The sequence below is a fragment of the Sander vitreus genome, chromosome 14 (genome assembly GCF_031162955.1).
Source record: "Sander vitreus isolate 19-12246 chromosome 14, sanVit1, whole genome shotgun sequence".
In the NCBI taxonomy this organism is placed as follows: domain Eukaryota; kingdom Metazoa; phylum Chordata; class Actinopteri; order Perciformes; family Percidae; genus Sander; species Sander vitreus.
In genome coordinates, this window is record NC_135868.1 from 8,428,891 (window position 1) to 8,442,628 (window position 13,738).

At 40.5% G+C, this 13,738-nt stretch overlaps 1 protein-coding gene across 2 annotated transcripts in view; it reads left to right on the top strand.

The window, feature by feature from the left end:
- Positions 1-13,738, top strand: part of myo1g (myosin IG) — a 54,548-nt gene that overhangs the window by 21,065 nt on the left and 19,745 nt on the right. For both annotated transcript variants that reach the window (XM_078268589.1, XM_078268590.1), the window contains 8 exons: positions 184-258; positions 406-538; positions 3,632-3,798; positions 4,984-5,191; positions 6,827-7,050; positions 7,850-7,994; positions 11,240-11,344; positions 11,997-12,110. In XM_078268589.1, coding sequence (XP_078124715.1) covers positions 184-258; positions 406-538; positions 3,632-3,798; positions 4,984-5,191; positions 6,827-7,050; positions 7,850-7,994; positions 11,240-11,344; positions 11,997-12,110 — 1,171 coding nt within the window. The remainder of the gene's footprint in view (positions 1-183; positions 259-405; positions 539-3,631; positions 3,799-4,983; positions 5,192-6,826; positions 7,051-7,849; positions 7,995-11,239; positions 11,345-11,996; positions 12,111-13,738) is intronic.

Below are 13,738 nucleotides of genomic sequence, written 5' to 3' on the forward strand. Positions count from 1 at the left end.
CTTTTAGTGACAGACGCTTACTGTTTTACTGTGTTACTTTTTATCGGACTTTCTTGTAATTTTAACTTCTTTTTTCTGACACACCACTTTACTCAAAGTGCTCTTCAGCGGAGCATCCCTCCTTTTGACTCGTTTTGGCCATTTCTCGATTACACTCACTTTCTCTGTCTACACCTATTACAGATATTCCGTCGAGGGCTTTTTGGACAAAAACAAGGACCTGCTTTTCCAAGATTTCAAGCGTCTCATGTACAACAGGTGACAAACATCATAATGCTCCTGACAGTTCTGTAACTGGGTTAAATGTATAGTGACTTTCTTGCACAACACTCCTCTGCTAACCCAGTTATGATGGCCTCTCTTTGGTCTTCGCCCCCTTTTCTTGCCCCCCTTTCTCTATTGTAGTGCCGACCCAGTCCTGAAGGAGATGTGGCCAGATGGTCAGCTGAGCATCACAGAAGTCACCAAGCGACCATTGACCGCGGCCACCCTCTTCAAGAACTCCATTGTGGCCTTGGTGGATAAACTGGGCTGCAAGGTCAGTGGTTTCAGCTTTAGATTGACTTCCTGTTCCTCTCCCTTTAACCTTTAGGGGAAGTTGTGTTTGGCATTTGCAAGGGGGTAAGCTTCTCCTCGGACTGCGAACCTCTTATGGTGCCATTTTGATGCTAATAAGCCATCACCTCCCGTTAGCATTCCATTGACCCGCCATTCATTTTGGCGCCACTTTGACAGCAAATAACTTTACATCTGAAGCGTTTAAAGACTCTATTTGTCCATTGTTTATTTCTAGAAAAACAAGATAATGTATAAAAGGCTCCATTACCTTGTACCTCACGTTATGGCGAACGATTGTGTCATAACCACGCGTCTTACTGTCGCATAGTAGAGGAATTACCGTGTAGTTCGTCTCACATTAGCTGTTTAAGTGTAATTACTAATGTTAACTAGCATTTTAGTTAGCAATAATTAGCCTGTGCCTATGTTGTCTCCTTACATATACCTATGCTCTCCGTCTCTGCAATATTCGGAATGATTGAGATTTCTCTTGGCACAACTACCAGAAGACTTACAACTTTCAGACATGTTGCTCACGGCACATTTACGTTGTCTCTCTCAATTGGAGGCTGCGCAGTAACGCTCAGCCATCACCGGAAAAGTGCTTCTAATGGCCTTCACTTGTCTCCGTCCAGAGCAACGGGATCTGTTGGTCCATTCTTATATACTGTCTATGGGCATTTGCAGTTTTTAGATGGATTAAAGATGCCTAATTCTGACGAATAGAAAGTAAAGCCAAGCAGCTCTACAAAGTAGAGAGAAAGAGAGCAGTAACTGTGGAGTTTTCAGGCTGGCTGGAAAAATGCATAACAAATAGAAAAGTTGTAATGCCTTCATTCTGTGCCTTTTAGGCTGATTATTTTACCTAAATAAAACATAGACATCGAACGTACATAATAAATATATAATATCATAATTTACTAACAAAAAGTGTTCTTGCGTCTCTGCTTTTGTGTCTATTAAGGTAGCTTGACCACGCTTGCTGAGATGGTAGTTCTGCTGAGCTAGTTAGCTTCGCAGAAGTTTTTCTTCTTCTATCATTCCATGCCTCATTTAGTTAAGTAAAATAACTACTGTGAATACATTGCCAATTTAATCAAAATGCATATTTTCAACTTACGGACAACTTGCAGTAAATTTTAGTTTTAACTTTAGTTGAAGTTATGTGACTTTCTCACAAGCTAGCTAACACTTGATCTAGCTCTCTTGCTTTAGCTGTCTAGTTAGCTACACAGTTTCTGAGATTTGCTAAACTAGCTAATTTTAACAGGAGTTTTTTTCTCTATCATGTTTGGATTAAGTTACTGCATCATTTACTTATGTGGAATAACACATTTTATTACAGAAAAGAGCTAGGGAAAAATCAATAAGTAAATTTTAGCTTTAGGCTAGCTGTGGCTGTGTCACCAGCTAGCTAACACTTGCTGTCTTGTTTTAGCTTTTTAGTTGGCTACAGAGCCAGTTACTGTGTTTTGACCTGTTTTTAGTTCTGTTTTATAGTTACTGCAAGTTCTATTGCTGAAAATTATACATTTCTATGGCATTATAATTTTTGATATGGTAAACTTTTACAAAATATGTAGTTGCTGTGTTTTGGGTTTGTAGGGCAGAATTGGTGTCAAATCAAAGCCCCTGGAGGTTTTCTTTTTTTAAACATATTTTCATGTTGGAGTGGGAGTATTTAGCACCAACGTAGATCTTCTCTCCAGTTTACGTTGCTGTCATCATCAGTAGGATGCTCTGCACCAGTTTGCCTGTTCTGGTCCCTGTAAAGCCTGTATGAGTCACAGGCTATTCTGAGGCTGCCAATGTGCCTTTGCAATGGCTCTTCTGGGAGGACAGCTCGTCACAATGCATAACAAAATATGGAGTGAGAGGCGGTACGCAGCCGTCCAGCAGGAACATGTAAACATAGCAATGTGCTCTTTTTGGTGTCAGAGAGTCAGTTTTTGTAGGTTGCTTGTCCTCATCCTGTCTGGCTGCGTGTGGAGATGAGCGCTGCTGGATCACAAAATGTGCTGCTCACCTCTCCTGGCCTCATCTCACTGACTGATGTCTGACATTTCCTACTTATATTTTGGGGCAGCCTGCTGTCAGGGTGTTGTAGCATCTCATCTCGGTGTGGCTAAGGTAAAATGAAAGGTAACTCCCCTGGCAACCTTCAGGTCACGTTGAAAGATTGGATGTTTTCTTCAACTGCCATACAGAAGCACCTCATCTGTTCCCAACTCTCCATTAACTGACTCCTTTCTTAAATCTCTGCTGAGCTGAGTTGAAAATAGGGGCACACATTCCCAAGCATCATTGATTTGATTGACGACAGTGTCGGGGAGCAGAAAGTGTTCACTTTGTTCCACCTTGTTCATCTTTCATGGACAGAGAGTGAAAGACAGCGAAAACACAACCGTATCTGTTCTGTGACAGGATTTCCTTTCAAGATACCTGTCTGGGCGCAGGCGTCCAGAGTTAAAGTTATAATGTGCAGTTAAATCATGTGCTGTTAGTAAGTAGATGTGCTGGATGTGTTATGAGGCTCAGCTGCTCACTGTAGCGTCTGTTGAAATATTCTGAAATTCTGATTAAGGTCAGTGAACTCAGTTTGCCAGTTTTGCAGCTTGGCTGTGGCTCTGTCATGGTTTACAGTGTAGTTTATTTACTCACACAGTGATGAACACAGCAGTGATGAAAATAATGATAAAAACATGTGAAAATCAAAGACAAATACAAGTTTGTGCAGGTGATAAAACAAGAGCGTTGTGAAAAAAATATTGCCTCAATCATACAAACACTGAATCAGTCCAAGTGTTGGAAGTATGCAACACTGTGTCGTGCTATTGCAGTACTTTTATTTTGTTTAATTGTGTAACCTTGACTTTAATTTCCTGCAGTATTACTGTATATCTTTCTGTGAATTTATGCACATGACAGCTACAGTAATGTGATAATGTAAGACTTCATTGATCCCTGCTGGGAAATTAATAAAAACAGGCATTGTTGTGTCCGCTTGTTGAAAAATGATCTCTCTACCCTTTCTGAGAGGATTATCTGCATATCTTTTTTTTCTTTCTTTCAGGAGCCTTACTATGTGCGGTGCATAAAGCCCAACGAGATGAAGTCTCCTGTGTTGTTTGACGACGCTCGCTGCCAGCACCAGGTGGCCTACCTCGGCCTGATGGAGAATGTGATGGTACGCAGAGCGGGCTTTGCCTACAGGCAGCATTACGCTCGCGTCCTGCAGCGGTAAGAGAACATGATGCTCCATGAAGCAAGACTTCTGCAACAATTCAGTGTCCTTAAGTATGTAAAATTGACTAAACCATCCAGTACTCCTTGCTACTATGAAGTTTTACTTAAAGGTACAGTAGGTAAGACTTAAAAAACTAACTTTCTGTCACATTTGCTGAAACTGACCCTATGTTCAAGTAGAACAACATGAAGCAGGTAATTTAAAAAAAAAAATCTGGCTCCTCTGGCACCACCTACAGCCTGTAGTGCGATTTGCAAAAATCCACTGCTCCCTGTTCAGATGCACCAATCAGTGCCAGGGGGGGTGTCTAACTACGTGTCAATCACTGCTCATGCACACACATTCATTCTCCCTTGTGGGGGGAGGGGCTTAGGAGACCGTTTTGGGCTTCAGCAGAAAGGGGGGAGGGACTGAGAAGTTGTCGATGTTCAAATTTTTTGACTAAGTCCTGGATCTTCACAATCCTACCTACGGCACCTTTAAATCTACTAACATAAAAGTTAACATTATCTTACTTAAAATGAGTTGAAGTTTTCAAATTACATTTAATAGCAGAGAACAATGATGCATGCAATTTTTCCATTAAACTCTAAACGTCAGTGAGGACAGGAAGTACGGACTAGATTGTTCTCTTTGAGAGTAAATTGACAAAATCAAGTAAAACCAACCCTTTTTATCATCTCATTTTGAGACTGAAGCTGTCCTTATGGCCGAGAAAAATAATTCATTTTAAAAGAGTACTTCAGTGATTTTAGATGTTACCCTGGCTTGCAGTCCCTTATATTGTTCGATATCCGAAAACACTAGATCCTACACTTCCCATAATGCGACTTGATGCGACTCCTTTATTAACCCTCCCTGCAGGTTAAAGTCCAGATCTTTAATAATAATCTCTATGCACCCAGCTTGTAATGTAAGCTTTGTAGGCTTTTCCAGACCCACAGAATACATTATACAACATATTCCACAAGCTGAGTAGTACTCCACATGACTAGTACATTTACCTTAACATATAAAATTGGTGTGGAGTGCCCCTTTTAAATAAAACCAGGTCACTTACAAAGCTACTCAGTTACAGTAACAAGAGCAATTGTTTCACTTTTTTGTATACTGAACAGCATCCTTGTCGTCATACTGTAAGCCCTGATTTCCTCTTTGTCCTCCTGAACGTTCTGTAGGTATAAAATGACGTGCGAGTACACCTGGCCAAACCACCTGATGGCCTCGGACAGAGAAGCCGTGGAGGCCATTGTCACCCAGCATGGTTTCCAGGACGATGTGGCGTACGGACACACCAAGCTGTTTGTCAGAACGCCACGGTCTCTATATACTCTGGAGCAGGAGAGAGCCGCCCTCATCCCTATCCTGGTTCTTTTCCTGCAGAAGGTTCGGCCATATTAGTGTTACTATACATGGATTTCTCTGCAACGTCATCACTGCTTGCGCACGCAACCGGGAGGCAGAAAGAAGACAAGGTTTTGTGTAGCTAGTAGTAGTAGTAGTAGCAGCATAGCGTAAGTCAAAATGCTAAGGAATTGTTGCGTGGTTAATTGTACAAACAGAGCCAGTGATGGGTGCCTGATGTTTAACATACCTAGGGGGAAGCATGCTTTTGCCAAAAACCGGTGGAGGTTATGGCTTCAAGCCATAAGAAGGGCAGATTGGGGGCATATGCAAGAGTCAGGCTCCCATTGTATCAATCAGAAAAGTTGCAGCTTGTTCAGTTGTTCAGCTAAGCGATATCTACCTGTCAGAGCTGTAGTACTCAAGTCCGGACCGTAGACAGTTAAAGGTCTGGACTCGAGATGAGTTTAGACTGCTAGCTAAAGCTACGCCGATGTTTTGCTAACGTTAGCGCAACAGCGTTAGCCTAGCCTGCTAGGTAAATATTACGACTACCTTCGGAGTTTCTTATATCTGCGTCCATGTTGTCAACATAAGACTTGTGGTGTTAGTGCACCTTTTGTACCATAATTTTATTGAATGAAATATTAAGCTTCGCTCTTACGAAATGGGTGGGTTTTTATTACGTTACACACAAAGCTAACTGGCTATAGCTAGCGGACATTAGCTAACGTTGCCGAAACAGCGGCAGTAGAGTTTCGGCAAGCTAACCACGACAGTGTTGTCGCCCTCTCGCCCACAATCAACCTCTGCTGAAATGGACACACATGGATACACTCAGGGGTAACCCTGCTGCTAACATTAGCTATTACATTAGCCTAAAATGACAATTATAGCCATACATATATATCACAGTAACACTGTAAAATTAAAGACAGACAAATCAGATCCAAATAAAATCACGTTTTATTGAATCAGCAGTTATATACAAACAATAAGGAACGCTTCAATACTTCAGGTTGTTGCAGTAGCGGACCAGCTCACCAATCTGGCTTTCTGCCCCTGGTATGCGCACGCACCCTGTAATGTTTGTAAACAGGAAACCCGTGTATATGATTTGCTATAAGTTTGTCGCTTTTGGTTTTTATCCACAGCCTCAACACGATTTGAAGTATCACATCTCTCCTTCCTCTCTACAGCTCTGTTTTTAAAGTTGTGCATGTACTTTAATAATGATGTATTGATCTGACAGTCCAATTAATTGACACAGAGATCCAATTTAATGTCACGAACAGCTCCGGTCACAATATATTCTCCAGTTTCAAACACAGGCCTCTGGGTTTCAAAGTGGATATTACAGTTTGCCTCAGCCTCATGAATATGTGGCTCCTGGTTATGTTTGACTGAAATTCCTCTGCCAGCTTGAATCCTAATTTCCTGTAACAATAATTGAGATAATTAATGAGATCCAGAGCACAGTTACATTACAGTCAATTACTGCACTTGCTCAATGAAACACCCTTTCTTTCTCTTTCACATGACCTACTTTGATGATTCTTCAGAGAAGTCTGGTTCTTTAACTGGAGCACAAGTTCGTCTTTAGCTCAGTGGGACTCTCTCGTTTCTCCACTCTTGCTTTCTTTCTTTAACACGTCCCCTTTTTGGTAAAACTCCCAGGTGTGGCGTGGGGCTTTGGCTCGTATGAGATGCCGGCGGATGAGGGCCATCTACGCCATCATGGGCTGCTATAAGCGCTACAAGGTGAAGGCCCACTTCTGGGAGGTGGAGAGTAGATTCGCTAATGTGCGAACCATGGCCGACTATGGAAAGAGCGTGGAGTGGCCGAGCCCGCCTGCAGCTCTGTCCAAGTTTCACAAGAACACAGTCATGCTGCATCGCAGGTCAGATCCCACAAAATGAAACTCATACAGCACAAAAACAACAATCTAAAATAAATGTACAATATTTGATAAATGTTAAAATTCATATTTTACTTTTTTTTTTAACTGTCAGCAAAGTGAGATAAATCCACTTGTATTAAATGTAAGCATAAATGAGTTTTGAATAAGTTATACGTATAGTCAATTATACATTTTGTATATACATTTTTTTAAATTGGAAACTACAGTCAGCCGCCAGTTAGCTTAGCGTAAACACTGCAAACGGGAGGAAACAGTTAGCCTGGCTCTGTCCAAAGTCTTGAGACTCCAAGCAGTTACTGTGCTCGGCCAGGAAATAGTTCAGCATATAATGGCCTTCGAAAAGCACAGCACGCTGTTGTTATACTTTGGTTTCGGTACAGATTAAATAAACAAGATATAATGTGATAATTGGTAAACTCTAGAGGTGCTGGTAGGCAGATTTTGTTATATTTGGACAGAGCCAGGCTAGCTGTTTCCAGTCTTCTTCCACTCCTGGCTGTAGTTTCATATTTAAAACACAGAATGGTATCGATCTTCTAATCTAGCTCTACTACACTAAAAACAAGTGAAATAATTTTTCTTCCTGGCAGAATAAGTTGAATGAGTCTCTGGGCGATCAACAAGGATGGGTTTTGGCACTGCAGATAAAAGTTATTTTTATTGCTCACAAAACTAATGTTGAAGCTGTTCCTCCTACTGTATTGTTCTCTGTTGCACCTTTTTGATGTATTATTCCACCCACGTGACATGCTGTCTTGTTCCCATCACTTGTTATCAGGTGGTGGGCGAGGCAGATCGTGAAGAACATCCCTCCGTCTAACATGCTGGAAGTTCGGGCCAAAGTGGCAGCTCTGACTGCTCTGAGCGGAGAGAGGAAAGACTGGGGAGTCAGCAGAGCCTGGGAGAGGGACTACCTGGCTAATGTAAGAATCACACATAAACAAATCACAAACAAAATGGAGTCAGGGTACTCTTTGAGTTCCAACATGTATTTCTATGTTGTATCTATGATATACCTCAAATCATGGTTAAATAGTCCATGAAGTGCTTGATTACTCTTGATATTTTCTTTACATAAAACAAATTCTTCATTCATCATTCTTGACATTGGGAAGACATATCTGTGTTAAAGTATTCAAGGTTTCAGTTACTAGCCTTTTTAATGTATTTATCAATTCATTCTATGCACCTATGATTCTTTTTCATTATCAATTAATAGTTTGATCTATAACATGTCAGATTATAGTTAAAATGCCCATCACTATTTCCTAAAGCCCAAGTTAACATACTCAAAACTGTCCAAATCTTTTTAATCATAAAAGACTAAGAAATAGTTTAGTCACATAATAGGAGCTGGAACCAGTGAAATGTTTACACTATTGCTTCCAGATTAACTTTATGTTGATTGGCTATTTGTTTCAGCTCTTATTTATGTACTTAGTTTATCTTACAGGGGAAATACAGTTGTAATATGTATAGGGCACTCAGGTTAGGCTTTAAAATTCAAGATAAAACAACTACAACAAATGCAAACGGCAAACAAATGCATAAAACAGATCTGGTGCTTTCAATTGTATCCTATGACCTTTTTTTTTTAAGATAATTTTTTTTGGGCTTTTCCGCCTTTAATTTTTGACAGGACAGTTAGGTGAGAAAGGGAAGACATGCAGGAAATCATCACAGGTCGGATTGGAACCCTGGACCTCTGCGTTGAGGCATAAACTTCTCAGTACATATGCGCTTGCTCTACCCACTGAGCCAACCCGGTCACTCCCATGACCTTCTTTAATGAATGGAATCTAATCAGGCATTTTCACGTGACCTAAGACAGGGGTTACGATCCCCTCGATATATGACCACATGTTGTCACGTGACCGCAGTTCCATACTGAAGTCATTTGATGCCACCTGAACAAGTTCTGTTTGATGAACAAGGCCATGGGATATCTCCAGAAAAAATCTTGAGTTTAAAATATTTTCCAAACGGCAAATGATGAGTGACAAAAGGCTGTCACTCATCACAATGTGTTTTTTGCTGTTATTTGTACTTTAAGGTGTCAGTTTTTTACTTTTTCAAAATCAATCATTTCTAATTTTCTGTTTTATCAGCCCTATTATTATTTCTGTGGCCCCTTTTTAAGTGCAAAACACAAACACACCATTAACTAGATAGTATTTTTAAGGTTAAGAGGCTTTTTACTTTTGTAACCAATCCAGGGTTTCATTTCTAACTGTTGTGGGGAATTTGTTTTGCTTTGAAGCTAGGGCAAAATATAGAAAAATACACTGTGCTGTGCATACGCTTCTATTTTTAACAGTGTTTACTCAATGTCTGATCAACAGAAGGTTTGTGTTTTCTCTTCATTTTCTGTTACTAGAAGCGTTTTTAAGCAGTCCTTGCCACAAGAGGACCTCATTTATAGATCAGTGTGACACTCCACACACAACAAAATGTTTATTCCTTTTTTTTTTTTTTAAATAGCTGGGAAGATCCGTTGGATTCATTTCACCCATCTGGTCAAATTTTTCACAGTAAACAAGATTTGAATGACCAGCAGTGTATTGGATCACATCTGCTGTTGTGAATATACTGTATATGGTGCATGTGATGACGAGCCTCACAGCATGACTAAAGGAGAACGGTGCTTGTGAACACAGCATTTCATTAATGAATCTCACAGTTGGCTCATTTAACAGCTAATCTGAGCTTGTTTGGTGGCTAGAGGCTTGAGAGACGCCTCCAGGAAGCGTAAGCATGACTGAGTCACTCCACTCATTAATTTGTCAGACGGCCCGTGACTCGCTGCTCTCCTTCAGGGCTCTAGCTTCACAAGATTGTTGTTAATGCCACAAAGAACCTATAGATAAGTGCCTGTAATCCCACAAGCAGTCAGCCTGAGTCGTGACTTGTATGTGGCTGATGTTGTTTTAGATCAATTGTCTGCGGGGAAGAAGGAGAAAAAGAGGAAAAAGGAAAGTTAGACAAATTAGTGTATGTCATGTATTCTCAGAAACCCTTAACAAGATCACAAGATGACTTTATTATTTCGAATTTAAGCGTAGAAATCAAAGCAGGGATGTTGTTTCTGTGTGAGCTCATCAGAAGGCTGGAAGTGAGAAAACATGAACTGCCATCATATGCGACTTATTTCCTATAGCCTGGATAAATTCCCATAAGACTTGGAAAGTCTAGAAGAGCCGTATGATTAAATTATTTTATTTATGTGTGGGGAGCTAACAGAAGGTCACCCAGCTCGTCCAGAGAAGGAGTCTACTGAGCATGCTCTATGGGCCCAAACATTTTTCAAAGTATGTGCCCAAACAGCAACTTTCATAGAAATGTATAAGGCCATCTTCGAAAGTGGAATACAATTATTTTGATACATCCATATGTGGTGCAACACCTAGTTCCAAAACCGTGAACACTCACTTCCTACAAGACTGCAGAGATTTGATCCCATTCAGCTGAGGTTAGCCACTGATGTTGGGTGATTAGGCCTGGCTTGTCCAAAGCTGTTGGATGGTGCTCTGTGCAGTCCAGTCGAGTTCTTCCACATCAATCTGGGAAAAACATTTCTTCATGGAGCTGGCTTTGTTCACAGGGGCCAGTGTCATGTTGAAACGGGAAAGAATCTTCTACCAAACTCTTGCCACAAAATTAGAGGCACACTAAAATATCATTGTTGACAAGGGATGCCAGCATACTTTTGACCACATGCTTTGGTTTGTTCAGTATGAATACTTCTTATATATATATATTTCCAGTAAACATTTTCATTGGAATTTCGCTGAATACACACTTAGTGACTGCAAAACAGTTCTTAGTAGAAATGGTCCCATAAACGTAAGGACATTATTATGACAGCTCCACTCTATAGGAAGGAGACTGTGACACGGTTTTAAGATTAGCAGCCCCCGACTGTATTTCTCATCAGGCGGTTTAGCTCCAGTATCAGCTGCCCTGCTCCCTCTCCTACGGCACGTCAAACACTGCGTCTGGTTTCAGCACCCTGAGGCCACGAGCTTTGATCTGCTGCTTATGGAATTAAAGTGATTAAAAAAAGGCTGAGAGAGGTCACCCAGAGTTTTAACGATGAGATACATATTCCTATACCATCGTACTGTAGCTAGTGGCTTCCTGTAATAACACAGGTCTGTAATTTCTGCAGGTGCGAGACTGCCCTCAGACCAGCTCCAGCTTCATCCGTGTTTCCAAGGACCTGAGGAACAAAGACATGTACAGTCAGGTCCTCTTCTCTGGCTTCTGTAGAAAGGTACCGTATGTGGGATTAGAACACGCTGAAATGAAAATGTCTGTTTTGTACAAGGAGTTTCTTTCTTTTGTTGCTTCCTTTCAGCTTTGGGATGTTTTTCTCACTTGCTGTGTTCCGCCCACTCGCACTTTCTCTCGGCTCATCTTTCATGATTTTATGTTCCAGGGGTGAATACCCTCTCAGGAAGGATTATAAAGAAACGTGATAAAACATCATAACAGGATTTATCATGAAAGGAACTGAACTATAAATTCACTCCTGCAATGTTCTTAACCTTTTAAGATATCCTTTTTTTATTTTTAAAGTTTGCCTGTTATGACATCTCCCTGTGGATAATAATGGCCATATTTTCCCTATCAGGGATTGTAGAGAGAGGGCTTCCCCTAAATTCTTGATGCAGCTTGAGCCAAAGTATATTTGAAGATATGCAGGCTTTGATAAAGTGAAATAAAACAACCTCCAATACTGACAAACCCACCAGAGCCTTTGTCTATTTATCACAATTGTGTTATGTGTTGCTCGTTTGCTGCTCCACAAGGAAAACCTGTTTTTGAATTGAGATATGTGATAACCCAAAAGATCCTACAGAAGATGTACAAATGTGGAGCTTTATCCTTTTCTTCTTCTCTCTTCCCCTTCTCTGCTCTCTCAGGTGAATAGATTCAACAAAAACACAGACCGAGGACTGCTCATCACAGACAAGTGTGTCTACAAATTAGAGCCAAATAAACAGTACAAGGTTTTGAAGAGGCTTCCCTTAGACATTGTAAGTACTCACATGAGAGATGCATGCACGCTCTCGTACATTCACAATCCAACCTTAAAGTGCCCTTATTATGAAAAAATCACTTTTTCTGGGATTTGGGGTGTTATTTTGTGTCTCTGGTGCTTCCACACGCATACAAACTTTGAAAAAAACATCCATGCTGTTTTGAGTGAGATACGGGTTTCTGAATGTGTCCTGCCTTCAGTCTCCGGGTGAGCTGTTCAAAATCGGCAGGGCTTTCTACGTCACTAGCTGAAACGAGGGGCCTGGAGGGCTAAACATTAGCATGCTAGCGCTAGCATGCTAGCTCGTTCTCAATGGCAAAACACTGCTACACACACAAACAACACACACAAATTCTATTCTAAAAATTGTATAGAACTACTTGTCCCTGTTCTGCAGGTCTTCCACACAAAGTTGGAAGTGCGCCCTCATTTAGAAGAAGTCTCCCGGCTAATCCTGCCTTTTACAGGCCGAAGTTGGCGAAACAGCTAGCTAGCTGATGTAATCCTTACCTAGCTACTGCGGATGTGCGACTGACAACAAAGATGTTACAGAAGTTGAGAGGTCCCACTCTGTAACTAAAACAGAGACCTGACACAGGGTGAAAAGAGGAGCTGCAGCAATGTGCAGTACAACAAAAATATGGTGTTTTTTGAAAATTAAACCATGTAAGCCTATTCTGATACAACCTCAAAATACAATTATGAACCTGAAAATGAGCATAATATGGCCACTTTAATCTAAAGCTATAGCACTCCACAGTCATTAACATACTTGAATTTGTTTAATATTTTGAGCACGGCCAGTGTGGTTCATTCCTCTCAACAATAATACTTCAACAAGCAAAGCAGTGTAAGCATGGAGCCTCATCCGCCGAGCATGTTCAGTGATGTCTCCAGAGTTCATTCATGTTCATTGCAATGGAGGAATAGGTAACCCAGGAGGCCCTGGAAGAAGAGATCTTCTATCTCAATGGGACCTTCCTGGCTATATAAAGGATACATAAAATGCATTGGTATGGCACTTTCTTGTGTTTTTAGTGGTTAAAAAATGTTCAGACGTTAAGGGTTAATTCAACTTTATTATCTCGGTGGGGTGGAATTTGTTTTACAGCCAGTGGAGACTAAAAGACAGCAGTTAATACCCACAACATAACATACAGGTAACCCTAATATTCATATTCATACGGGACAAATTACATCAAGGTATTAACAAGACTAATGGTAACAGTGACATTTGTGTGGAATGGAGAGATAAAGTAAAATATATATATATATATATATATATATATATATATATATATAAGCAATTGCTGTTTTGCTTTCTTCAGGGTTTTGTTGATTAAAGTGAAAAAGTAAAATGAAGATAAAATAATGCCAGTGTTATACTTACTCATTACACTAATAAAAAAATAATACTTCCATAAATTTGAGGCACTTGCAAGAAACAGATGAAGGATGGTCAAAATGGAATCACCAGAGGCTGAGATATCCTTACTTTTGGTCTGTAATGTAGGTTAACACCAAAAACACTGCATCTTACATTTCCATCAGTGTCTTTCTGTGGTTGTTTTCCTGCCTGATATGCAACGACATCTTTCAAACTCTATCAGTTTTCCACCGCAT